This window comes from Podarcis melisellensis (assembly GCF_964234715.1).
Source record: "Podarcis melisellensis genome assembly, chromosome: 10".
NCBI classification, from domain to species: Eukaryota; Metazoa; Chordata; class Lepidosauria; order Squamata; family Lacertidae; genus Podarcis; species Podarcis melisellensis.
Window position 1 is genome coordinate 8,406,958 of NC_138542.1, and position 26,340 is coordinate 8,433,297.

Genomic DNA, 26,340 nt, shown 5'->3' on the forward strand with positions numbered 1-26,340 from the left:
ATGGGACTCTCAAGAGTCTCCTCCAGCACCATAATTCATTAGCATCAATTCTTCGGCGATCAGCCTTCTTTATGGTCCAAGCTCTCACTTCCATACATCACTACTGGGAAAACCATAGCTTTAACTATACGGACCTTTGTTGGCAAGGTGACATTAGGCATGGCCTTTTGGAATTGATGTTGGATGGCAAAGGGCCTTTTCAGGTGTAGGTAGTCTTAGCGGCGAGACCGCGATTTTGTGGACTCGGGTGGCGGTTTCAGGCCTTGGGCGGAATCCTTTAGTCTATCTTCCTAAATGGGGTGTGTGTGTGAAGCGGCGATCCATGCCCCCCCTTGCTGTGGTGATCCCAGCGTTCCCAATTAAAGGGGTCTTGAGGGCAGGCATTGGCCATACGCCGATAGGTTGTCATTGTTCTCCCCTGCGATGGCGGCGAAACGGGGGGCGGGCTCTCTGCTTGAACAGATGTTCTCCAGAGCCAGCCCAATCCCCACACATTCTGGATAACCCTGATGTCTCCCAGATCCCTGGCTGGGGACTGGGAAGGATAAACGCCCAATGCCTGAGCCAAGGTCTCCCTACATCTGAAACTTAATGAAGTTGTGGCCAATTTTAATCCCATACCATGTTGTCTTGAGTCATTATTCTGCTCAGGGGCTGCCTCGGATCGGAGGGACTCCGCCTGTCCACGCAATATACAAACCTTGATGTAAATGGTAGAGCAAGTGAGTGTGGTTCTTGCAGGGCTGCTGTTTTCCCACAGTGTTCGCTTCCTCTGGAACCTGAAGTCTTTACAGCAATGCTTGCTATCCAGTCTTCTAAAGTCTACGTGTTTGAGAAGAAAAAAAATAAGTTGGTTTTCATACTAAGTTGAAACATGCTTGATTCTTTCCATGACTATAAACAAGAACATATTGAGTTTATCTGACCAGGGAACAAGGAAATCCAAAAAGGGTTGCACAAATGCTCTTGTTCCACCAAAAATTTACACTCGTAAATAGTCGGTGACAACTAATCCCCTTCTGCAATACACATTACATGGCATCCATACAAACACAGATCCTAAGATTTCGGCATTATGCTGTGTCTGTATCTACAGTTCCACGATTTTCATATGCTGATAAATGTTCGCGCCACAAAACTAATGAGGGAAAGGCATGTAGTGGTGACTATTAACATGACAAAGATAAATCTGAAGATCAGGATAAGTTGTGTGGGGTTTAGTTCAATATATTTCACATACAGAATTTTAATACGTATGGTCCATATTTTGCTTTACTTTGAAGTCTTTGCTCTTTTTTGAGGATTTGAATACGAGTTGAAACCGCTGTGGAAAAAGTGTAAGAATTACCTCTGGCTCATAGCGAATGATGATATTAAAATCCATCAGGAAAGGGATGTTGTTGACGGTAAATCTTAACCCCGCTCCATTCCGAACTCGTGCAAAACCCGGCCCTGACCATGTCACAGGTTTTCCAGGAACAGATTCTCTAATAACAACATCCAGAGCAGGGTTCCTGCCAAACAGAATTGAATCCTGAAAGGATAGATTTGCATTTTAAATATCACATTTATTCAGGAAACAAAATAATCCTGTCTTGCTAGGCGTAGAGCCACACACACTCTTAGCCAGGGTAGCCATCAACTCTTTCATTTCCCCTCTTCAAAGCCTATTCTTGAGTAGAAGGTCCCTGCCAGTCCCATAAGTCCTTTGTGAAAAGGGAAGATGAGTTAGGCCAGCTTCAAGTTCAACAGAAGTATGAATAATTGAAGTTAGGCCACTACGGCCTTCTTACAATCAGGGCGGATCTACACTTTAAGCTTATAACGTTAAAAATGTGTTATTAAAATGTGACACCAGAGGGCGTTGCAGAGCAGTGAGCCACCACCAATGGGAAACTGTATTAAATGTTTTAAACATAAATAAATATAACGTTTTAGAAGATCAATGTAGATCCAGCCATAGTCCAGGGAATGGCTCAGCCTAACAGTGTCCACCTTAGGGTCAATGTTGCCCTTATAGCACTCAGCAGGGAAGGTGATGGGGGACAAAGTCAGTGGGCTGTACCTTCCATTGGCTATTGTTGGCCTCCCTACCTTCTGTTCCACCATTCTCAGTGAGCACCAACCACTACTGAGTATAGGTAGACAAAACAAATGAGCGGGGTGGCAAAGATGAGCAGGGGTTCTGTCTCCACCTAAACCTAAATGGATGAGGAACATGGATTCCATATCCTCGTTTGTTTTGACACCAGGTGTATACCCATGCAGATTCTCAAACCTTTATTGGCATATGTACAAGATTCCAGTAGTGTTCAATGCAAATAAACACCACTCATTAAAAAAACACCACTTGAATCTAACAGTTAAGTTAATGTTGTATAGCATTCACAAATACAGTCGTACCTTGGAAGTCGAACGGAATCTGTTCCAGAAGTCCGTTTGAATTCCAAAACGTTCGGAAACCAAAGCACAGCTTCTGATTGACTGCAGGAAGCTCCTGCAGCCAACTGGAAGCCGCAGCAGCCCCGTCGAATGTTCGGGTTCCAAAAAATGTTTGCAAACTGGAACACTCACTTCCGGGTTTGCGGCATTCGGGAGCCAAAACGTCCAAGTACCAAGGCGTTCGGGATCCAAGGTATGACTACACTCACTGAGTGTTGCAGAAACCTGGCTACTATCTCCATCCAGGTTATCAGCAATATTCCTTATATCTCAGCAGAATAACACATAATCAGGAATATGTGTGAACTATGCAGAACATAAATAGTTTTTTAAATTTTACTTTACACCCTTGATATCTTAGTATTTCAGGCCAACATGTCAGTGCATTATGACCAGATTAATTACATTTCTTTGAGATATCTTATGTCTTGTGGAAATGTTAACAGCATTCTGAAGCATTTCTTGGTAGGGAGGGGGAATAATTGCATAGGATCGGAATGGATTACAGGAATGTCCCATTCATGAAGACTGCAAAATATGAGAAAATTATGCACACAAATCAGACCAATGGTCCATCTAACCAAAAAATGTCAATCTTGACTCACAATAGTGAAAGATCTACAGGCTCCTAGGCCTCCTACCAGAGATCCAGGGATTGAATGCGGAACTTTATACATACAAACCAAGCGTCAGTAAATTCTCAAATCTTCTCACCAATAACCTAAGAGGTTACTCATTGTTTTGCACAAGCCATAAGCTACAGATAATGTGAAGTGACTCAAATAAGGCACATATATTACAGTTCTCCAAGGATCCTACCCCAGACTTTTAAGAGATGGGTTTCCCTTCCTTGAAATCCCTTACAAACCAATTAATGGGACATTCGTGTTACCTGTCCAACGGCTGCTTTTCTTATGCCTCGTTTCTTGTTTCTGTTCAATACGATCTTTCCATTTTCAATTTTGAAATCATAACCTTGTTGCCGAAAATAGACATCACACCATGGTAAAGCTGTGGGCTGAACCTTATAAACAGGTGTTTTAAGTGGTGGAAGTGTCAAAATGCTGGTTTTCTTTGGTTTTTTTAGTTGACACACAAACACAATCAAACAATGGACAACTAGGAAAGCAATGAATCTGCATAATTAATAGTCTAAACAATATATTATTCTCCATGTCAAGGAACTTTGTACTACTAACCAACTTACAAAGAGAACTCTGCTTAACTTGGGGTGGGGATCTAAATCCAAGAAAATCAAACTTCTAATTTTTAAACCGTAATCATGTTAATTAAGGAAGGGAATAAAAAGAGAAAAATAAGAAGTGGGCACAACTTAAAGCCTTAAATGGCTCAGGACTGCAGTACCTCAAGGACCTCCTCTCTCCATGTGAACTGACCCTGCAATCATCCTCTCAGGCCCTTATTCATGTGCCCCCTCAAAAGGTCTGGAGGGTGGCAACATGAGGAGAGGGCCTTTTTTGCAGTGGCTCCCCATTTGTGGAACGCTTTCCTCAAGGAGGCTTGCATGGCACCAACATCATTTATATTTAGGCATCAGGCAAAAACTCTCCTCTGTAACCAGGTCTTTGGCCTTTACCTATCTATGACCGTTTAGAAGTGTGTGGGATGTTTCTAATGTTTAATGTATCTTGTGTGAGGTTTTCTGTCTGTCTGTCTGTTTGGTTGGTTATAAGTCGCTTTGGGTTGCCCTGGACAAGATAAAGAGACTAACTAACTAACTAACTAACTAACTAATTAACTAACAAACAAACAGAAACACAACCGTGCTTAAAAGTACATCTTACTACATCCCATACACAGACGGATTTTTGCGGTAACATCGTCTATAAATATTGTAAATAACATAAATTAAAATATACTACCATTCGATCAACATCTTTCCTACTTCCCCTCTCACTTCTGTTTCTGCTCTGACTCCCCTCTTTAGGTTTGATCTATATTACCACAACTGCACTTTGAATATGGGAAAGGTAAAGGTAAAGGACCCCTGGCAGTTAAGTCCAGTCGCATACGACTCTGGGGTTGCGGCGCTCATCTCACTTTACTGGCAGAGGGAGCCAACATTTGTCCGCAGACAGTTTTTCGGGTCATGTGGCCAGCATCACTGAGCTGCTTCTGGCGAACCAGAGCAGTGCATGGAAACGGCGTTTACCTTCCTGCCGGAGTGGTACCCATTTATCTACTTCCTCTTTTGGCATGCTTTTGAACTGCTAGGTTGGCAGAAGCTGGGACCGAGCAACAGGAGCTCACCCTGTTGCTGGGGTTTGAACTGCCGACCTTCTGATCAGCAAGCCCAACAGCAGTTTAGACCACCCGCGTCCTCTATGAATATGAATATGGGAAGTAACGCCAAATAAAATACCAAAGGTGAAGATCCTGGGAGTGGCATCGAGTCTTCGGCTTCATATATATAATAGTCCAAAGGCAAGAAGAAGTAGCCTGGCGCTGGCTCAGAACACTGACGGCCCACGATGTTGGGAAGGCACTCACATTGACCATTAGTAGGTGCACACCTAGCAGAAAAGAGAGGAAGACGAAACAGTACAAAAACTGCACAACCATAGACAGATGCTATACATCACAATACATTCTTTCTTTATGTTTGTATTATTGGAGTCTCCCCAATACAGCTAGTAGCCTGTTGCACTGATGCTTGAATCTAATCCATAAATTCACTCTTGCCATTTCCAATGACTAATGGCAAAGGAAAAAAGGGCAAAAATCTGCACCACTTTCAGTGGGAGTTTGTGGCGCAACATTTCTTAGATGTTAAACGAAGCATTTGAAACAGGAATTCATAGACTTACAAGTTATTGTGGGCACCACCAATGTCACAGCCACAGGGAGAACACCCGTGTAGATTGCTCCCAAGGCCCCAGTATCCTTGCTGCAGCAAAATAAAAACGGAAACCGGTTAACCCCATTTGACATTAAAAACCATTTTACTTACTGAACCTTTTGATTCCATTCCATTCTCCGGAGATCGGGCACCTGTGGCACTTCAGATCTCATCGGGCTCCAACTTCCATAAGCTCCAGCCAGTATGACCACTAGGGCTGAAAGATGGAAAATGAAGTCCAGCAATATCTGGAGAGTCCTAGGTCCCCCACACCTGCTAAGGAACATTGAGCGTAGGAACAGATTAACATGGAAAGGGGTGCAGGTGGGCGGCACTTGCTTCAAAAATGGAAACAGGCTAAGTAAAGAGTTGGGTTGAATTTCCCTGCTTTCAGTCCTAGAACGGACTCCCACCCTCTCCAAAAGTGGCACGCCCAAAACCCAGACGGGCTTTTCCTGGGCCCGTAACCTAGCAGCAAGCCATGTTTCTTGGGTTCTCCCTATGGCAGTACACTACCTCTGTTCCCTGTTTCCTTAGCAATTTGTAAAAGACAAAGAATTCTCAGCCACGGATTGCCACTTTGACCTTTGCTTCATCACTTCCACAGCAGAAGAGACTTTTCAAAAGGTAAAAGACAAACCCACGGGAACTTTTGTGAACGCAGAATACTGCAGTATCTGTCTCCGAACCTCTCGCAGGTACCTACGGGGCATTCCTCGCAATGTTGCCCAGTGGCAAACCGCTGGCACAGACACTCTCCAGTCACTGGGTTGCAAGCAGAGAAAGACAAGCTTCCTGAAGGGTTGCAGCTGCAGGCTGAAAGGACACAAAAGAATCGCCATCTCCGTGAGGCTCCCTTCACTTGCAGCGGTGATGAGCCCTCAGTAGAAATAAACCTTCTAAGGCGGAAAACACCATCTGCCTCCAGCAACCTTCATTCCAGGGACACAAATCCCAAGGGATGTGCTGGCAGGACACCTGACCTCTTTTACCACTCAAGAAACGGGTGTGCATAACAATATATAGTTTTGAAAAAGCCATGGAATACAATAGACTTCCATTTGTTATGTATTTCTGACACTTTTGCAATTGGCAGCTAGGGTAAAATGCCCAGCTAGGGGATGTAAAAGATCCTTTCCCCCCTTCATTTCCTCTGAGTTTTATAATACAGCTTTTGCTTTAAGGGGGGAAAAAGTTCTACAATCCCTTGGTTGCAGTACTGAACGAATGAAGTGATTATGGCCTGGTTAAACCATAGTTTGCAGCAAGCCATAGTTTAATGCGAACGAGCTGCCTACTAGTGTGTTCATGTGGTGCTGCTGCTACACCACAATGAAACAAGCAAGAGTCTGGCTTCTCACATTGCCTTGACCTGGGCTTGCAGTTTGCGTTTCTCCTGCAGGAGCAGGGGAGAAGTACTACGTGAACTTTAGAGCAGTGTTCACTAGCATGCTTCCATTTGCCAAACCTTGAACCAAGGTTTGTTCCAAACTACGGCTTAATGTGACGTACAGACTGAGCCACAGTTTTAAGGCAGGTGTGTTCTGATACTCAAAGCCTTTAATGGGGAGGAGGAGGAGAAAGAAAGAAAGAAAAACGTACGCTGACAGCCCAGAGGATCACTTCCACTCAGCCCATAGTAGTTTGGCTTGCACTTGTCACAATGAACTCCTTCGACGTTTTCTTTGCAGTGGCATTGGCCAGCAATGGTTCCAAGAAATGGGTCTGTACGATCCTCGCACAGCCCATTGTACAATGTTCCTTCAGGGTCACATTCACAAGCTATGGACAGATAGGCAGTCACAGATGTAAGTGGAAAGCAGTTAAATGGAAGCATTCACAGGCCGGAAATGTTAGCAAGTCATTGCAATAGTCAGCCTTGATACGGCTAAACTCACCCCTATACCCTTTTAGTGAAAAGCTCAAATTTAATATACATTTGCCTAGGGAAAGGGTCTGAAACTAATACAGTGGTACCTCAGGTTAAGTACTTAATTCGTTCCGGAGGTCCGTACTTAATCTGAAACTGTTCTTAACCTGGAGCACCACTTTAGGTAATGGGGCCCCCTGCTGCTGCCATGCCGCCAAAGCACGATTTCTATTCTCATCCTGAAGCAGAGTTCTTAACCTGAAGCACTATTTCTGGGTTAGCGGAGTCTGTAACCTGAAGCGTATGTAACCTGAAGCCTATGTAACCTGAGGTACCACTGTATCACAGAGCAGTCGACTCCTTGATTGTAAGAGAATACGAAACAACACAATTACGAGGAGTGCAAATTGTACACATTTTTATACTCCTGTGGAGTCAGACCTCCAAATCCAAACAGGATGAATATGATGAAACAGGGATAATTTACCAGAAAAAAAGATTGAGTGTGGAATTAAAAACATGGGCCATGTTTAGGGCCTACTTTGTTGTCTTAAGGAAAGAGGAGCCCTATTCAAGCAATACAGCCACAAAGGAGCAATATAAGTACAGAAATGGGATGAGAATGCATCTTTAGCTTCTTCCATCGCACAGCTCCTTGCAGTTTACCTGTGTTCTGTAGCAGGGAGCCTTTTCTATTTATGGAGGATCCATGTGCAACGAAGAACCCTGGAAGATTGCAACTCTACATAACACAAATGGCAGAAAAGGCTCTCCACTGCAGAAGCGGCACTAGAATATGGGGCAACTAGAAGAAGCTGTGTTATGATGGAGCCATGCCCCACTCTAGAATTTTTCCACTTGCGTTGGCCGCTCATGGCTAGAGGGCATGTTGTCCTATGTCTTTCTCCCAGAATTCATTTTTTGGTACTCTGCATCTTAAAAGATCTTTAAAATGAGGGGTGTTTCCCATTGAATATGTGCCTGATCATTCCTAATCTAGTTCAGATTTTCCACATTTTCTAAATCAGCTCGTGTACAACTTGCTGGTCTGGGCCCCTGCTGTTTAGCATCTTGGATCACCAATACGAAATACTTGATTTGGGACGCAGGTGGCGCTGTGGGTTAAACCACAGAGCCTAGGACTTGCTGATCAGAAGGCTGGCGGTTCGAATCCCCGTGACGGGATGAGCTCCCGTTGCTCGGTCCCTGCTCCTGCCAACCTAGCAGTTCGAAAGCACGTCAAAGTGCAAGTAGATAAATAGGTACTGCTCCAACGGGAAGGCAAATGGTGTTTCCGTGCGCTGCTCTGGTTCGCCAGAAGCAGCTTAGTCATGCTGGCCACATGACCCAGAAGCTGTACGCCAGCTCCCTCAGCCAATAAAGCAAGATGAGCTCCGCAACCCCAGAGTCGGCCACAACTGGACCTAATGGTCAGGGGTCCCTTTACCTTTACCTAAGCAAATGCCACGAGTTGGATCCAGACTGTGCAAACTGAATTTCGATCCCATTGAGATCAATGGGACGAGTAAATCGTTGCTTTCAGTAGGAATGGCATTCGACTAACTGAGGCCTGGGTCCAGCTCCATGGGTCATCATCTAGGGAAGGTCACACACTTACGGATACATGCACGAGGGTCCGAAATTGTCCTCTCTGGGTCTTGATAAAAGAAAAGCTTGCAGCGATCACAGTGCTGCCCCATGGTATTATGCTGACAATCTTCGCATACACCACCACTGATGCGGTTATTAGAAAGATACACGGCCATATCAAAGTGGCAGCTTTCAGAATGACCATTGCACTCACACTCTGTAACAGAAGACAAAAACAGAGGCATACGTATGATGTAGACAGGGACAGGGACACTGCGAACCCAATCCCTTAACGGTATGTTCATTCAAGTATATTAAAAACAGACTCTGAATTCTACTGTAGCTTCAATAACTTTGCATGAGGAACCGTGGATAGCTCTTTCAAAAGGCACTTTCAACAGAGAGTTCAGCCTATCAATGTACAGCACTTCCAAGCACCGCACAGCGATGGCCGATTGCTATCCGCAAGACTGATAACAACGAAGTAAATCACTTTGAGGTACTTTGGCAAGCATTGTCCTGCGATCCTTCTGCTGGCCTCCAGGGAGCATCATTGTAGAAATCTTTGCACCTCTCACAGGACAAGCCGTCTGTGTTGTGCTCGCAGAGGCAGCTCCCATGGACCTGCAGCATGTCAACAACAAATTTTAAACACACAGTTATCATCCGTACTTTTCTTCCTGCAATGGGATTCAACAGAAATGGCTCTCGTCCATGTCCTGCAGAAATTAACTGGATGTGCATAGCTCAGTTGGTTAAGAGCGTGGTGCTGAGAACACCAAGGTTGCAGGTTCCATCCCCGAATGGGACAGCTGCATGTGCCTACATTGAGGGGGTTGGACTAGCTCAGTGGTGTCCAAACTTTTTTCAAAGAGGGCCAGATTTGATGAAGTGAAGGGCCGTGAGGGCCGACCAAAGTTGTTGACCTTTTTTAAGAATTGAAGTTGCGTTTTTTATTATTTTACCCCCCAAAGTTGTTGAGTTTTTCTCTCAAAGATATGGTCCTTCAGATAGGCTTCAAAAGAAGTGTTCCAGTTTTGCAGCAGTGCTCTCGGATTTGCGCCAATTTTTCTCGCCCACAAAAATGGAAGGTTTCCCAGGGTGAAGAACCATGTGGATTATGTTTGCCGCATACTGTTCACTGCTTCTTATCCAAATCTTTATCATCTTTTTTATAAAAGTGACTTCTTCCTAAGGTAATCAGCCCAATCTACACTCACTTAGGCAGTATCGTAATTGGGGAATTCCAAGATCTCTGCTGGATCACAGTCAGGTCTCATTTCTGGCAGCTAAAAGGGGAACTGCTCACCTTATTGATGTAAACCTCCAAAATGTATTTTGTATAGTTAAGTTTCTACCTCTATCTTCAGTACATTTTTTATTTTACTTTATTGCTATGGCTAGTGGCTGATGAAAATAAAAATTCTTCTGATCTGACCTGACCATCAACACATATAAAAAAGGGTCATTATCAGCAAGGTTGGAGAAACCCCCCTGAGGTATATAGAAGTACAAAATGGTGGTGTTGAGGGATGACCCCAAAACAGTCCAATGAAAACCAAGCATGATCAGGGCCCACAGAATGCTGATTTAGGCTTCATACATGCTATGCTTTTAAACCACAATCAAAGCACATTTTCTCCCTCAAAGGATTCTGGGCACTGTAGTATTTTATGGGTTGCTGGAATTGTAACTCTGTGAGGGGTAAAATTATAGTGTTCAGAATTCGGCAGGGGGTGGGGGAGTAGAGAAATAGGCTTTCAATGTGCTTCAAAGGAGTAGTGCCGTCACAATCTTACTTTTAGTGGTAGTGTTACAGAAGGGAACAGAAAAACATAATTAATGGAATGGAATACGTTGGAGAGGGCATTAGTGACTGGCTGGCTGGCACCATGAACAGGAGCAGGAACATTTTGCTGCAGGTTGCATTTGTAGAGGAATAATTTTTACATTTTTAAATCACTGGTCACTTCCCTCACTCTTTCTTTCTTATACAAGCTATTCTAGGCAAGTTTAGAATTTTTGCATTTATCTATAGCGAAACAATTCAAGTCTACACACAGCACTGGCTATTAACTGAATTATATCCGCATAATTACAGCTGTGGCATTTCCCTGCTATTAGCTAAATATGATCTAATTACTCTTAGGAATATCTCTGCTGTACCTTACAGAAGCTGGATTCTTTTTGCCTCTAATAAAGTGTCAAGAATTAGAAGATTTGTGACGTACCATTCCAGGCTCATGGAAAACATCACCCCTCAGATTTTGCACTGGGCCACAGTAGCTGGCGTGACCATTGCAAAAACAGCTTCCGCGAACTGTCATCTCGTAAAGCGCATAGTAGTATTTTTCCAGAGGATCACGCCGCTTTTGTCCGAGTAAAGTATCGCCAAGCGTGTGAAGCTTAGTAAAGTTTATTCTTAGGTTTGTTAAGGTAATGAGCTCTGTGAGCAAGGACAAGAAATAACTGGTTAATTGGCCTCAACACTGAGTTGATGCAATTCAAACACAACAGCGGAGATCATTCAGGGTACGACTAAAGGGTTAATTCTGTTATTAGAGGGTGGAGGCAGAGGTGTTGCTTAGCAACCAGGCAGAGTGGCATGGTCTTTGCTGAGCTAGCGCATGTTCTGATTGGCTGTCTCCCTGCTATGTACAAGGTCTGAACTGAGAAAGGCAAAACCTCTCTACTTCTTTCTCCTCAAGTTCTATGCCGTTGTTTTTTTTCTCAGTTTTGCGCAGTAAAGTGGGTTTTTTCCTTTTCTCTCTGAACTGTGTTTTATTTATGCAATTTGCTAACAATGTGAATGTACAATGCTGCCTTATATACCAAGTCAGACATATGTCCCCACCATGTCTAAGATTGAATACTTCAGATGGCCCTCCAGAGTCTTCTCCACCCTTTCTACCTTGCTCCATCACAAAATTCAACTTGGTACTTTCTATGTGTAAAGCAGGTGTAGGAAAAATTTGGCCCTCTTGTTGCTGAACTACAACTCCCATCAGCCACAGCAAGCATGACCAATGGCCAGGTTAAAGGTTCATCACACCCAGTGTAAAGCATCCATTGCTACTGAGCTTTGGCCCTTTCCATTTAAAATATAGTATTTTATAGTAGTATAGTATAGTATAGTATAGTATAGTATAGTATAGTATAGTAATAGTATAGTATAGTATAGTAGCTCTACCATAGATGTAAACATGTCAATCTTCGCTGAAGGCAGCAGACTGCCATGACAGTATACATTTAGGGGTAGCCAAGGAGGTATCTTCCAGATGTTGTTGGACTTCAACTCCTATCAGCCCCAGGCAGCGTAGCAAGCGGTCAGGGGAGAGTTCGAGACCATCAATATCTGGATCTTGGCTATTTCTGCATTAGTATTTCGCATGAAAGCAAAAAAAAAATTTTAGGCATTGTGAAACGCCAAACTACCTTGGATGTATGGGGCGTAGGGATCGTCTATTTCAAAGCTGGGATCCAGAGCTTTAAAAACAACCTGTAGAAATGCAATGAAGATTTATGCTGTCGTTGTAAAAGTAAATGACTTACCGTATTTTTCCATTTATAACATTCCCCCATGTATAAGATGACCCCTATTTTTTGGGACCGCAACAAAAAAAATTGGGGAGAGTTGTTCAGTTTTTTGGGGTGGGGGTGGGGAGACTGCCCAGAGTTATTGAGCCGCCAGTCGCTCTACAGCATGCCCGTCAGTGAAAATCACACACATCGCCGTGGCCACCAATCGTCTGTACACTAGCCACCAAAAATCAATGCCCAATTGCCACAGCCACAGCAAGTCGCCAGCAGGCCTTGCTGCAGCAACCAATCACATGTCCAATTGCCGCTCCCAATCTCCTACTGGCTGCTGCCACCAATCGCTTCTGCTATGCGTGTATAATACAACCCGCAATTTTTGCCTATTATTTCTAAGGAAAAAATGTCGTCTTATACACAGAAAAATACGGTAACTGGAATATGTTCTTACACAATAAATGCATAGCTAAGGACTACACCACTGAAGCCGAAATAAACATTAAGGCTAATCCTTACGATGAAATGAACTCAAAGAACAGGCATACCTCCCCTTCAGTGGAGGGCTCGATATCTGAATATCTTGAGTCACAAACAACATCTCCAACAGTGGTGGCTGGCCTCGAAGGAATATCAGGGAAAGAAGTAGCACAGTCTTGCGCAAAATATCTAAACACTTTCCAGGTTTGACCATAATCTGTGGAGCGCTCCACCAACATTGCTGCAGGCCGAAATGTCTGTGAAGAGAGAAAACTTCATTCAGATCACTCCCACCATAATGACCACTTCAGTCCTCAGTGGCACCAGGGGAAAACCTGCATCTGTGGACTCCCAGATGTGTCCTCATTTATAGTGAGCTTATCTTGGGCAGGATTCAGATTCTGACATGCCACTACAAGTGTTTCTCGAGCATTCGCTAAATGATAGCGAAGCAACCCAGCGATAGATTTTCGTTCCTCAGCTCCATGTCCAAACTCAAATTATCTAAGCGTTATGTTAATTTTAAATTCCCAGTTGTGTTAACAATGGTTTCATGTTAGTGAAAGTGACTCTCTTAAATAATGTGTTTTATAAAAGATATAAAATTCCTATTTATTGCTGCTATGATGAAAAACCACTGAAATGACTAAAAAGAATACCCCCTCCTTTGGCAAGCCTCACAGAACTCTAGCACGATGGTTGCCATTAATCTGATTTGAATTAATTTTATAATGAAATGATTTTAGAATGTTGTATCATTTTACTGTTGTTAGCCACTCTGAGCCTGGCTTCGGCTGGGGAGGGCGGGATATAAATAAACTAATAATAATAATAATAATAATAATAATAATAATAATAATAATAATATGCTTATCAGACTGCCCATGGTTGGAACTCATCAGGAACAAGGTTTTCATTTGTGTGTTTTTTTAACATTACCTACATCTCAGCAGACATTCTTCGCTAAATTGTTACAAAATACACATCAAAACATAAACAATAAAAACAGATTTCAAAGCCACTTAAAACATCTATTTCTTAATACCAATAAAAACCAGCAAAGCGAGGGAGGGATAGCCCAGTGTAATTTAAACATACAAAACAAGATCACAACACTATTTCGACATCTCAGGTTACAGTTCACCACTGAATGCCACGAGAAAAAGTTGTGTCTTCACAATACTTGTGAGGATCGAGGGATGAGCATCTCTGGTTTCACCAGCAAAAAGGCCCTATTCCATGTGCCTGCCAGCCTAATTTTCATTCAGGTCTGTGAAGCAGATCTTAAGGCATGAGTTGGTTGATGTAAAGAGTTCCTTAAATAATTGGGTCCCAAACTCTTCATCACCGGCACTTAGGTCTGGAAGTGCCATTGTAACCAGTGAGATTGGTCCAATATAGATATAATATGTTCCATAAGGCGCCTAAGATTTCCAATTAAAACTGTAGAGTGGAAGAGAAAAAGGACCTTTTTCCGCCTCCCCACTTCCAGCTCCTGTCTGAAGACTGGAGGAGAGACCCTCTTAAGAATATTAGTGGGGTGGGCAGGGAAAAGACTAGGCTGTGTGAAAAATGAACAAAATTTTAGCTGCATTCATTTTCAGCACCGTATTCTTGTTATAAAAAAGCGCACCTAGACATTCCGTTGTTGCACCCACAACCTCGGTTTAAGGTGCCGTTTAGCTCCTAGCTTTCATGTCTCAGTTTCTAACACTGCCCCACGCAGAGCACATTGTAGTAGTCAGGCCTGGCTATCACTAGTGTGTGGATAACATGAGACACTGTCTATCTTCTCTCAAGAAGGCAAAGGAACTGAAGCCGATAAAAACCAACCCAGCTACTGCTGTTGCCTCTTAGCCTCAACAGCACTGCTAAAATGCAAATTTGATCCTTGGGGGGGAATGTACTCATAACAATCCTTCATCTGGGTTTTCCCCACCCACAGCACTTCTATCTTATCTGGATTAATCTCAGTTTCCAACCCAAACTTGCCTCAAGGCGCCAATCCAGAAGTTCAATTTGGGATGAGGAGATGGAAAACAGATGCAAAGTTGAGTGTCATCTGCATACTGATGACATTTCAACCAAAACCTCCAGATGACTTCCTCATTAAGATTAACAAAGTCGAAGATTTGAAGTCCAATACCTATCACATAATAGCCAATCCTTCACGCACCGTATTTTTCGCTCTATAAGACGCACCAGACCACAAGACGCACCTAGTTTTTGGAGGAGGAAAACAAGAAAAAAAATATTCTGAATCTCAGAAGCCAGAACAGCAGGAGGGATCGCTGCGCAGTGAAAGCAGCAATCCCTCTTGCTGTTCTGGCTTCTGGGATAGCTGTGCAGCCTGCATTCGCTCCATAAGACGCACACACATTTCCCCTTACTTTTTAGGAGGGAAAAAGTGAGTCTTATAGAGCAAAAAATACGGTAATAACCAGTGCTTCCATCTGACTGTTACTTAAACTCTAAAGGACAGCATATGCAAGGGTTATACCTATCCTAAAATAACACTGTGAGGTAGTCTAAGCTCAGAAATAGCGATTGTCCAAAAAACACCTTGGGAGCTTCATGGGCAGGTGAGGATTTAAACACAAGTACTTTAGCCACAGAACGCGGGTGGCGCTGTGGGTTAAACCACAGAGCCTAGGATTTGCCGATCAGAAGGTCAGCGGTTCGAATCCCCGCAACGGGGTGAGCTCCCGTTGCTCGGTCCCTGCTCCTGCCAACCTAGCAGTTTGAAAGCACGTCAAAGTGCAAGTAGATAAATAGGTACTGCTCCGGCGGGAAGGTAAACGGCGTTTCCGTGCGCTGCTCCTGTTTGCCAGAAGCGGCTTAGTCATGCTGGCCACATGACCAGGAAGCTGTACGCCGGCTCCCTCGGCCAATAAAGCGAGATGAGCACCGCAACCCCAGAGTCGGCCACGACTGGACCTAATGGTCAGGGGTCCCTTTACCTTTTTACTTTAGCCACAACACACAGATAGCACATTAAACAACAACATACATTGGACACATTTCCTAGTCAACAATTCAGACGGCTTGATTTTCCAAAGGTTTTCCATGGTTTAATGAAAGTCACTAGTCTATAAATCAATTTAAATATTACATGGTTATGTAGTTATGTGCAGGGTACCTTGAAAGTCAGGATAAGGTGGCTGAACTGAAACAGATTTTCTAAATCCAGCCTGATGCTGACATGGTCAACACCTGAAATGGAATGAGAAAAGTGTTAAGTAGTACGAATGATCTATTTTATCTGATGAGTGAACGATATGGCAAACTGTATGAAAGAACATTAGGTGGAACACGGCTGGATCAGACCAAAAGCCTACCTTGGTCCACAACCTTGTTTTTCACACGACCAACCAGATGCACATGGGAAGCTCATGAGCAGGAAGTGAGGGCAAAATAACTCTCCACTGTTGTAACCCAGCAGAGGCACGAGCTTATGAGGATGACAGGGGAGCCTGACATTGTACAGTGGTACCTCTGGTTACGAACTTAATTCGTTCCAGAGGTCCGTTCTTAACCTGAAACCATTCTTAACCCGAGGTACCACTTTAGCTAATGGGGCCTCCTGCTGCCGCCTCCGCCGTGCAATTTCTGTTCTCATCCTGAGGTAAAGTTCAGAACAAATGCTCAATAAACAGCTGATGTAGAATAACCTCCTTGTAAAACGTTGTGCAAACAAATCAGGATGAATGCTCCATAAACAAGTCATCTGGAAATGACCTCTGGCTGTTTCCAGCCAGGTGTTTATGGTGAGTTTATGCTCACGTATGCAAGGTTTCTTTTTAATATTCACTCATTTTGAGCATAAACATGGGAGTCTCCCTTCAGCTTTAATCAAGATTTAGCCTTTCCATGGGGGGCGGGGGAGATGTTTTTAAAAAACCTGTTTCCAATTACTTGTTTGCAATATCTGAATGACCCGTTCACGATATTAACCCCTCCATTTTGAACCCCCCTCTATAATGCGGCTGGCGGTCGTAGTAAATTCAAATTAGGCCAAGAAACGAACATGAATGAAATGCCACTCACCGTTTTCAGATTGCCACCACTTCTTTTGATCTGGCTCAAAAGTGGTGATAACATTTTCAATTAAGTGACTCTCAGCCTGGAAGACTGGATTATATGGGTATCTGGAATCACAGGTGAAACATTTTTGCTCATCCTAGAAAAAGAATGGTGGGCAAGATTAGGTTATTATGGGCTACCAGTAACTCGTGCCCGGTGGACAACTGAAGCAGCAGTACAGGATTAGACAGCAAGCAACACCAACTAATAATAATAATAATATCTTTATTGTCATTGCCCCCTCTCGGGGACAACGAAATTACTTGGCTGCTCCATCCACCCAGGTAGGGCACTCCACACAAAATCAAAACAACTATAAAAACACTAATTAAAACAATACAGTATAATACAGCAAGGAAGATGAGATGACTTTCAAAGTCCAGGCTTCCCATTCAGGGCCGAGATCGCTCTGGAGAAGAAGCTGTTCTTAAGACGGCTCGTTCTTGTCTTCATCGTCCTGTATCTCCGTCCCGGCGGCAGGAGCTCGAAGAGACAGTGACCAGGATGCGATGGAACTACAGTGGTACCTCGGGTTAAGTAACTTAATTCGTTCCAGAGGTCCGTTCTTAACCTGAAACTATTCTTGACCTGAAGCACCGCTTTAGCTAATGGGGCCTCCTGCTGCCGCCGCGTCGCCGAAGCACGGTTTCTGTTCTCATCCTGAAGCAAAGTTCTTAACCCGAGGTACTATTTCTGGGATTGCAGAGTCTGTAACCTGAAGCGTCTGTAACCTGAAGCATATGTAACCCAAGGTACCACTGTACTGACATTATTGAGATGCTATTCTGAGAACTGGGAAGCATCTATGTTAGCTCTGAGCATTGGAGATCCTTGGAGAAATGAAGGAAGAAATGGGGAGATGGACCGTACATAGCGGGCTTCCTAGACTGCAAACAGAGGCAAGAGGTTGCTTTAAGAGTTTGGGTTGGATGGGGCTAATCTGCCTTCTAGAAATATGAAAGGGATAAATCTGACCAACAACCTCCCCCTTCCAGTGAGAGAAGAGGGCACTGAAGCCCAGATAAGAGATTAGACCGCTCCTTGTTCACTAATTCTCCTTTCTCCAGTACTGATAATTATGAACCGGCCTGTACAGAGGGAAGTAGCTTAGCCGGGGATATTTATCTGCTGCCAAACAGTGTAGGAAATACTGAAATTTGTTGCTTGGGGTTCATAGGGAAAGTTCCATTGTATGCAGTGGGGCTTAGTACTGAATAAGCTGAAAGCTACAGTCCTATGCACACTTACTTAAGCGTATACACCACTGAAACCAATAGGGCTTAATATTTCTGAATAAGCATGCATCAGATCAGGCTGCAAACAGCAGCAGCCTCAGTTATACTTGACCTCAGACAGGAAGTCTGAGCCCTGATTAAAAGGACCCCTGACCATTAGGTCCAGTCGTGGCCGACTCTGGGGTTGTGGCGCTCATCTTGCTTTATTGGCCAAGGGAGCCGGCGTACAGCTTCCAGGTCATGTGGCCAGCATGACTAAGTTGCTTCTGGCGAACCAGAGCAGTGCACGGAAACGCCATTTACCTTCCCGCAGGAGTGGTACCTATTTATCTACTTGCACTTTGACATGCTTTTGAACTGCTAGGTTGGCAGGAGCAGGGACCGAGCAACGGGAGCTCACCCCGTCGCGGGGATTTGAACCACCGACCTTCTGATCGGCAAGTCCTAGGCTCTGTGGTTTAACCCACAGCGCCACCCGCGTCCCTGAGCCCTGATTACAACTTGTTGTAAGGGGCAGGGGAGATGTCTATACAGTGGTACCTCAGGTTAAGTACTTAATTCGTTCTGGAGGTCCGTTCTTAACCTGAAACCATTCTTAACCTGAAGCACCACTTTAGCTAATGGGGCCTCCTGCTGCCGCCGCCGTGCGATTTCTGTTCTCATCCTGAAGCAAAGTTCTTAACCCGAGGTACTATTTTTGCGTTAGCGGAGTCTGTAACCTGAAGCAAATGTAACCTGAAGCGTATGTAACACGAGGTACCACTGTATCGTAGCTGAGGATGATTAAAAAAAAACAACCCTTCAGTGCTCCTAGTCCAAACAGGAGAATTAAGGATATGTCATAAGATCAACTATTCTTATCTCAACTTTCTCTCTCTCTCTCTTTTTTTGGAAAGAGTTAAAAGTTTAAAGTGGTGACAAATGATTGAGTGTCGGACCGCGTAGGAAGCCACTTGCCTTGAAGTCAGGCAGAGTTTAGAGAAGAAATTCCTTTATGACAAATTAAAAGCATTCAAGGATGATTAATGCGATGCAGCAAAATTTAAATGTATGGATTATTCAAGGATGAATGAGAGGAAAGCCTCTTTAACAAGTTTAGGCTTTGATTGTCAAAATGCCTTCTAGATAATTGTTTTAATCATGCAAGCACCAATAACATATTTACGAGTAGGGTTCTGATTTAGTGGTTTTCATGATTACGCTGAAAATTATCTGGCATTAAAGGGAAAAGACTATATAGGATCCCGTGGAGCCTTTATGGCAGGGGAAGCCGACATGGTGCCCTCCAGATGCCATGGACTACATTCCCCATCATTCCTGGCCACTGGCCATGCTAACTTGGGCTGATGGGAATTGTAGTCCCAAACACCTGGCGGGCGCCGAATTGCCCTACCCCTGCTGTATGGAGCTTCGGAGCCCAGTGAATATATTTCAAGGTTTGCATATAATCAAAGCATTAAACAGTTTGTTTGTGTGTGTCAGGCCTAGGCTGGCTAAATACAAAAGAGGCGAGCATCCCACACCTTTTTAAATTCCTGCTTCAGCACAGATATTAAAGGTGCAGAAATGCTGCCATCTTTTGCAACTGGTCACTCTTATTCTGTTGTTTTTTTTTTAAAGTAAATTTTATTAGCATTTTCCACACAACAGAAAACAAAAAAAAACGAAAAATAACAATACACAAAACACAAAAACAAACATATGAAAAACAAATCCAAATATTACAAATTAATAGTATAAACACTAAAAAGGAAAACAAACGTTGACTTCCACCAATCCCACAGCACCTCCTTTACCTCTCATTGTATCTTCCTGTTTTCCTTATCATCTCGATCCTAGCATCTAAATATATATCCCACTTTCTTATCCTCTCACTTCACAAGGTTATTGCAGACTCAGCCAGATTTCTGTCCTCAAACCTTGTCTTTTAAGGTATTCGTTTAGGCACTCCCATTCCTTTTTCACTACACTTTTTCATTTTTGTCTTATTATATCTGTCAGTTTGGCTAACTCTAAGTATGGTCACCCTTATTCAGGCCTCAGGTGCATTAATTTAAATTCAGCCTTAGTTTCGGCTCTTCTGTCTAAACCAGGAATGGGGAACCATTGGCTATTGCCAGACTCCAGCTCCTATCAGAAAAGGTCCATGGCTAACAGTCAGTGAAAGTCTTACCTGCAACGAATTTATCTAGCTCTTTTTAAAAGCTGTGTAAGCTATTGACCACCTCCACCTCTTGCAGTAGTAAATTCTGTATGTTAATGATATACTAGCATGAAATACTACGATGTTTCCTCTGTTCTAAGCCTACCGCCCATCAATTAAATTGGGCACACTTGAGGCCGCATTTTCTGACAGCAAATATACTGACAGTCGTCCAATGAATTGATCATTAGTAGGTTTGCTCTTTAAGGGGGGGGGGGAATCACACTTCAAAGAACTAGTGGTTCCCCCCTTCCCTGCCTCCTTTTTCAGGTTATTTTAGGTAATATGCGTGCACAGCATATGTTCCCATGGGCTGTTGTCTTCTGTGTGGACATAAAACTCAGTGCGTTGAAAACAAACATTAGCACAGCCACGAGTACTGTAGGCACAACCCGGGCATGAGACCTATTGCAACTGCCTCTTGCCTTTTTAGCACCATTCGGTTTTCAGTCCTATTTATAGGACTGAGACACCAAACGAGCGTTTGCAAAAGGGGGAGTCCCTCAGCCTGCAGGTGTGCATAGACAGGTATTACCTGGTGCTACCTCCTTTCAAAGCAAAAGGTAATGACAAGCATCTACATGCCTGCTTAGCAAAGTTTACCAGGTAGCATTGATTCCTGAGCTCGCAAGTCCTCCTGCAAATGGTTTGTTTTCATTTGCTCTTTTAACCACGCTGAAGGGGGAAAAAATCAATACAGGGTTTTAATCTAGCAGAAATTCTAAATTTCCAACACCCCTGATCCTGAAGCTCTAATGCATATGTAAGCTCAGCGCTGTAGATGAAGCATTTCACTTCGAAGAAAACTCTGCATGTATTCCAAACCGCTTGAGCAGTTTTTGGTCACAACGCTGTGTACTTCTGAATAATGCAAAAATAAATAGGGATTTCAACAAAGCATCGAAACAAACTGGGCAAGACAAGACAGGTTGTCAGGCAGGTTGTGGAAAGCAGTGAGCATTTTCCCAATCAAACTCACTTTAGAAAAGCTTCCCCCTTCCAAAAATCATTTGCTGTGCAGCTGAGACCGGGGACAGTTTTCAGCCAGTGAGCCACAATGTCATCATAGGAAGTCTTTGGAACAGCAGGAGACATGGCGCTGGGGGATGGGGAGGGGCTCAGGTGCAAAACTGGGTGACTCCTCTGCACAAACAGCTACATCCCAGCCGCACAAAGGTTCACACACACACACACACACACAAACACCATTCTCCATCCAGGCCAACAAAGCATCAAAACAAACCGGACAAGACAAGACAGGTTGTCCGGCAGGTTGTGGAAGCAGTGAGCATTTTCCCAATCAAACTCAAGAAGCTCCCCACATGCTCTTAGAAAGCCGGTTTAAAGAAGGCGTAATGGAAGAGGACTCTGGCTGGATGTTACAGACTCTCTAGGACAGACTTCCTCCAGATGTTTTTGGCCTACAACTCCCATGATCCCTAGCTAGGACCAGTGGTCAGGGATGATGGGAATTGTAGTCTCTGGAGGGCCGAGTTTGAGGAAGCCTGCTCTAGTGCTATTTCCCATTTAAACGTTGGAGCGATATATAAAATAAACTCACCTCCAGGTAGCCGATAATGCAGTATTTTTGAGGCTCAAACAGTCCACACGTGGATGAAGCTGTTAGGCTGTCCCCGCGACCCACAAGCAGGTCTCCGATAGGCTGGCGACAGAAACCATTTTCACAAGGATTCTGGCCAAGCAGGAAGTCTGTCAGCAGGGCTGTCCACAGAAGAAAGATGGAACATAGTAAATGTTATATGGACTGGCATTTATACGACAGCAATGAGCGAAGGCAGGGGCCTGCCAGGCTGGCACACGTCTTTATGATAATTTCCTCTCCAGGCAACCTCTAGCCGTGGAGGAGCTTATTGTGTGCAGTTGTTGAGAATCCACTTTTCAAAGCACATGGCTTTAGGCTATGGGAAATAAGATCATCAGTCTGATAGCTCCTGGTCTCCGCGTTGGAATCTCAAAGAAATAAGAAGAAAGCCTCAAATTCTGCACACCCAGGATACCTTTAAAGCACTTTCAAAGAGGTGTTGAAATTTTGGGAGGTTGGTTGGTTACAATGGAACGGTCTCGGGAGTGGGGTACACATTTTATTATTTTTTATTTATTGTTATTACTTTGTCAAAATGGAAAATGAAAAGGAATAACTTTCTGATAGTAAGAGCTGTTCGACAGTGGAATGTTTTCCCTCAGGAGTTGTGGACTTTCCTTGCTTGAAGGTTTTAAGCAGAGGCTGGATGGTCAACTGTCATGGATGCTTTAGATGAGATCCCTGCATTGCAGGCATTTTGACTAGATTACCCTTGTGGGTCCCTTTCAATTTTATGATTCTATGAAATCTCGAGGGCTCTTTTTGTGTGGGGAGGTGCAAACCACATTTAGTGTGCTTCTTTTTAGCCTTCAACAACCTCTGAAGGACACTAGGAAATGTTTTTTTTATCTCCAAACAAAACTCAAAAGTTCAGTCTCCTATGGCGAGAAATACCGTATTTTTGCATGTATTAGATGAGGTTTTTTGACAAAAAAATCATGTCAAAAAACTGGGGTTGTCCAATACACGGATAGTGGCATGGAGCATGCCTGCCAGCCAGCAAGTTGGTGGGAGCGCAACTTCCCCTGATGCTGCCGCGAGCGGGAAACCATCTAGGGCATAGTTCCTGCCCGCAGCTGCGTGGGGGGAGAAGCTCAACAACTTTGGGCCATCTCCCCTCATTTTCTTAAAACTGAGTCCCCCAAAATAGAGGGGGTGTCTTATACATAGGGGCATCTTATAGACTGAAAAATATGGTAATAAGCCACAGTTTAGTACTTTACATGTGCTTTAATATGTATAACTGATAGGTATGTTTTTAGCTGTATCTGTGCTTAGCTCATGCTGTGAGCCATCTTGGGTCTTGCACTGGGAGAAAGGTGAGGTATAAAACAAACAAACAAACAAACAAACAAACAAACAAACAAATGTGCATGGAATTAATCTGATACGGTCTTCTCTATAAGGTAGCTAAAACATGCAAGTATGTGGTACCCTCTGCCTTCTGATCTTTCTAAAAAAAACCTGCTCCCATGCCTGATTTATCATCATGTATGACAGGAATGAAGAACCTATAGCCCTTCAGATGTTGTTATCCTTCAACTTCAAAACATCCCCAGCAGTGGGCAGTGTGAAGTCTACAATGAAGTCTGGGCTCTGATCTTCAACGAGGAGGAGAATAAGCAAACCTCAACCGTTAGATTTCCGGAGATGTGAAATGTAATAAATGACATGACAACAACTTGACGGCAAGCCCACCATTCCCAAGGCTTCAACCGGTTCTAACTGAACCCCATAAATAGCCACATTTTCCAAACACTGATTGAAGTTGGGAGAGCCCAGAAAAATGGAATCTAGTTGCTTTGGACAAAAACCTTGCCTGAAATGACTTTGAGCATTTTTCTTCCACTGAGCTAACTTTCCTTTCAGGGATTTTGCTTGTTGAAACATGTTCTCAGCTGAAACACTGAACAGGTCTGGGGCCCTTACAGACTTCTTCTTCTTAGTGCTTCTTGGCTCAACTTGTTATGATGGGGCATGTGAGCGTCTTAGAAGTTTGTACAGGTTGCAAGGAAATCTAGAGATGTTTTTCATACAGTTTTAGAAACACCTGCTCCACACTTATGATGAGATAAGCACGGAAGCTGCCAATTATTTTGTTTACTTCTCAAGACACACTTCTGAAAGTCAACACTCTTTCCCACTGCATGTCTATCTGGGAGTCAAGTCCACTTTCTTGTTTTTTATCCATCTAAGGCCAGTTCTAATTCCAGACAGCCTCATCTGTCTCACAATAGTTGCTCAATTTTTTAGCACAAGGATATTATTACTGCAAAGAGGATAGATGCAACAGAACTGAAACAATACAGTGGGCAGCACCTAAACATTAATATTCTTTTTGAAAAAGGATTCTGCTACACATACTGTATAACAAGAAATGAAACCCAGGGTGTGGAATGGAAGGGATGAATGGAGAAAGACAGATAGAAGCTGGCTCCGTTCTATGCAGAGCTAGGAGAGAAATTTTATGCAGCTTGCATTTCAAGGCAAACCTAAGGTAAAGGTAAAGGGACCCCTGACCATTAGGTCCAGTCGTGACCGACTCTGGGGTTGCAGCGCTCATCTCGCTTTATTGGCCAAGGGAGCTGGTGTACAGCTTCCGGATCATGTGGCCAGCATGACTAAGCAGCTTCTGGCGAACCAGAGCAGCGCACGGAAACGCCGTTTACCTTCCTGCCAGAGCGGTACCTATTTATCTACTTGCACTTTGACGTGCTTTCGAACTGCTAGGTTGGCAGGAGCAGGGACTGAGCAATGAGAGCTCACCCCGTCGCGGGGATTCAAACCGCCGACCTTCTAATCAGCAAGTCCTAGGCTCTGTGGTTTAACCCACAGCGCCACCCGCGTCCCCCAAGGCAAACCTACCTACCGGTAATTTGCACCTTCCAAAACAATATGTTAACTAAAACAGAACTCTCTTTTGAAATCCGCACACCTTTGAATTTTGCAATGCAATTCTCCAGCCAATTAATTTGTACAAAAATGCATATACAGTGGTACCTCCAGTTAAGAACTTAATTCGTTCCGGAGGTCCGTCTTTAACCTGAAACTGTTCTTAACCTGATGAAATATACTCAGAGTCGCAAAGTGATTTCATGCTCTTTATTCAGCTCATAGTGGTGAGGAGGAATGAATTAATGTCCCCTCAAAGTATCTGCTTTATATACATTATTTACACAATGGGCTGCACATGATTGGCTAATTCTGGAATTCTACTGTAAGCCAATCAGGTTGTGGATTCACTTCTATCTGGAGCATGATTGGGTGGTTCCTGCCAACCAATCATATTGCTGCATTGTTCTAGGACATAACACCTGAGGTACCACTTTAGCTAATGGGGCCTCCCGCTGCTGCTGCGCCACCGCTGCACGATTACTGTTCTCATCCTGAAGCCAAGTTCTTAACCTGAGGTACTACTTCCGGGTTAAGCGGAGTCTGTAACCTGAAGCGTTTGTAACCCGAGGTACCACTGTACTAGGGTAAAGTGTATACAAAATGCATCTATTTGTGAAAATAACGTATGATGCATCTTATTAAGGAAAGCTGGTTTGCAAAAAGTGTGTATATTAGGCAAAGTTTCATAGAAAAATGTGCATTTTAGGAGACATTTGCACTAAAATGCTGATTAAATCTCTTGATGACTTTTTATTTTCTTCCTCTCTTTTTTAAATAGCAAACAGATCAGGAAATGTGGAGAACTGAATTTAAAATCGAAAAATAATAATAATGAAGAACTGAGAGAAAGTGGACAGATTTGTCCATCCCTAGTATAGGACAAAGAACATAACTGAGGCGAAGGCAATGCCTGACCCTCATTCAGACCCAGGGATCACTTGAGAGGCAAGTAACCTATGCAAGAAAGATCTGGGGACACGAATACCAAGAAAGCAGTACGAGGTAAGAGGAGACTAAAATAAGCAGCCAAATCTTTGGCTGCAGACCTCTAGGGCTTGAAAAAAAGGATCCCGTAACCAGTCTGAAAAATTGTTTTCTAGAAAAACTAATAGAGGATTGACAAAAAGAAACTACATAGTAAGATGCGAAAGTGAGTACTGTATTTTTCGCTCTATAAGACACACCCAACCATAAGACGCACCTAGTTTTAGGGGAGGAGAACAAGAAAAAAGTGAAGTGAAGTCAGAACAGCAAGAGGGATCGCTGCGCAGCGAAAGCAGCAATCCCTCTTGCTGTTCTGGCTTCAGCGATAGCCGCGCAGCCTGCATTCGCTCCATAAGACGCGCACACATTTCCCCTTACTTTTTAGGAGGGGAAAAGTGTGTCTTATAAAGCGAAAAATGCGGTAGTGAATAGTACCATTTTGGGCAAGTGTGTGCCACAGGACCAAAGTATGGAGGTTATCTGGGTTACTGCGTCAGGGAACGGGCAATAACACAGTGTGGGATAGACAGGCAAGAACACAGCATAGCCAGGTCCAAGAGT

The 26,340-nt window shown here is 43.7% G+C and overlaps 1 protein-coding gene and 1 long non-coding RNA gene across 4 annotated transcripts in view; one reads left to right on the top strand and one right to left on the bottom strand.

Moving 5' to 3' along the window:
• The window catches only part of LOC309379054, a 136,018-nt gene that overhangs the window by 40,521 nt on the left and 69,157 nt on the right, over positions 1 to 26,340 (top strand). The gene's annotated exons all lie outside the window — the stretch shown is intronic.
• LAMB4 (laminin subunit beta 4) overlaps positions 1 to 26,340 on the bottom strand; it is a 68,543-nt gene that overhangs the window by 35,927 nt on the left and 6,276 nt on the right. For 2 of the 3 annotated variants that reach the window (XM_081927602.1, XM_081927601.1), the window contains exons 3-17: positions 21,859 to 22,019; positions 16,824 to 16,956; positions 15,916 to 15,989; positions 12,845 to 13,033; positions 12,198 to 12,261; positions 10,994 to 11,208; positions 9,266 to 9,386; positions 8,791 to 8,979; positions 6,905 to 7,084; positions 6,009 to 6,118; positions 5,271 to 5,350; positions 4,826 to 4,976; positions 3,335 to 3,466; positions 1,349 to 1,534; positions 701 to 822 (exon numbers count right to left, since the gene is read on the bottom strand). In XM_081927602.1, the coding sequence (XP_081783728.1) occupies positions 701 to 822; positions 1,349 to 1,534; positions 3,335 to 3,466; positions 4,826 to 4,976; positions 5,271 to 5,350; positions 6,009 to 6,118; positions 6,905 to 7,084; positions 8,791 to 8,979; positions 9,266 to 9,386; positions 10,994 to 11,208; positions 12,198 to 12,261; positions 12,845 to 13,033; positions 15,916 to 15,989; positions 16,824 to 16,956; positions 21,859 to 22,019 (2,107 nt within the window). Of the gene's footprint in view, positions 1 to 700; positions 823 to 1,348; positions 1,535 to 3,334; positions 3,467 to 4,825; positions 4,977 to 5,270; positions 5,351 to 6,008; positions 6,119 to 6,904; positions 7,085 to 8,790; positions 8,980 to 9,255; positions 9,387 to 10,993; positions 11,209 to 12,197; positions 12,262 to 12,844; positions 13,034 to 15,915; positions 15,990 to 16,823; positions 16,957 to 21,858; positions 22,020 to 26,340 lie in introns of those variants that run through there. The other variant, XM_081927603.1, reaches the window with a different exon arrangement.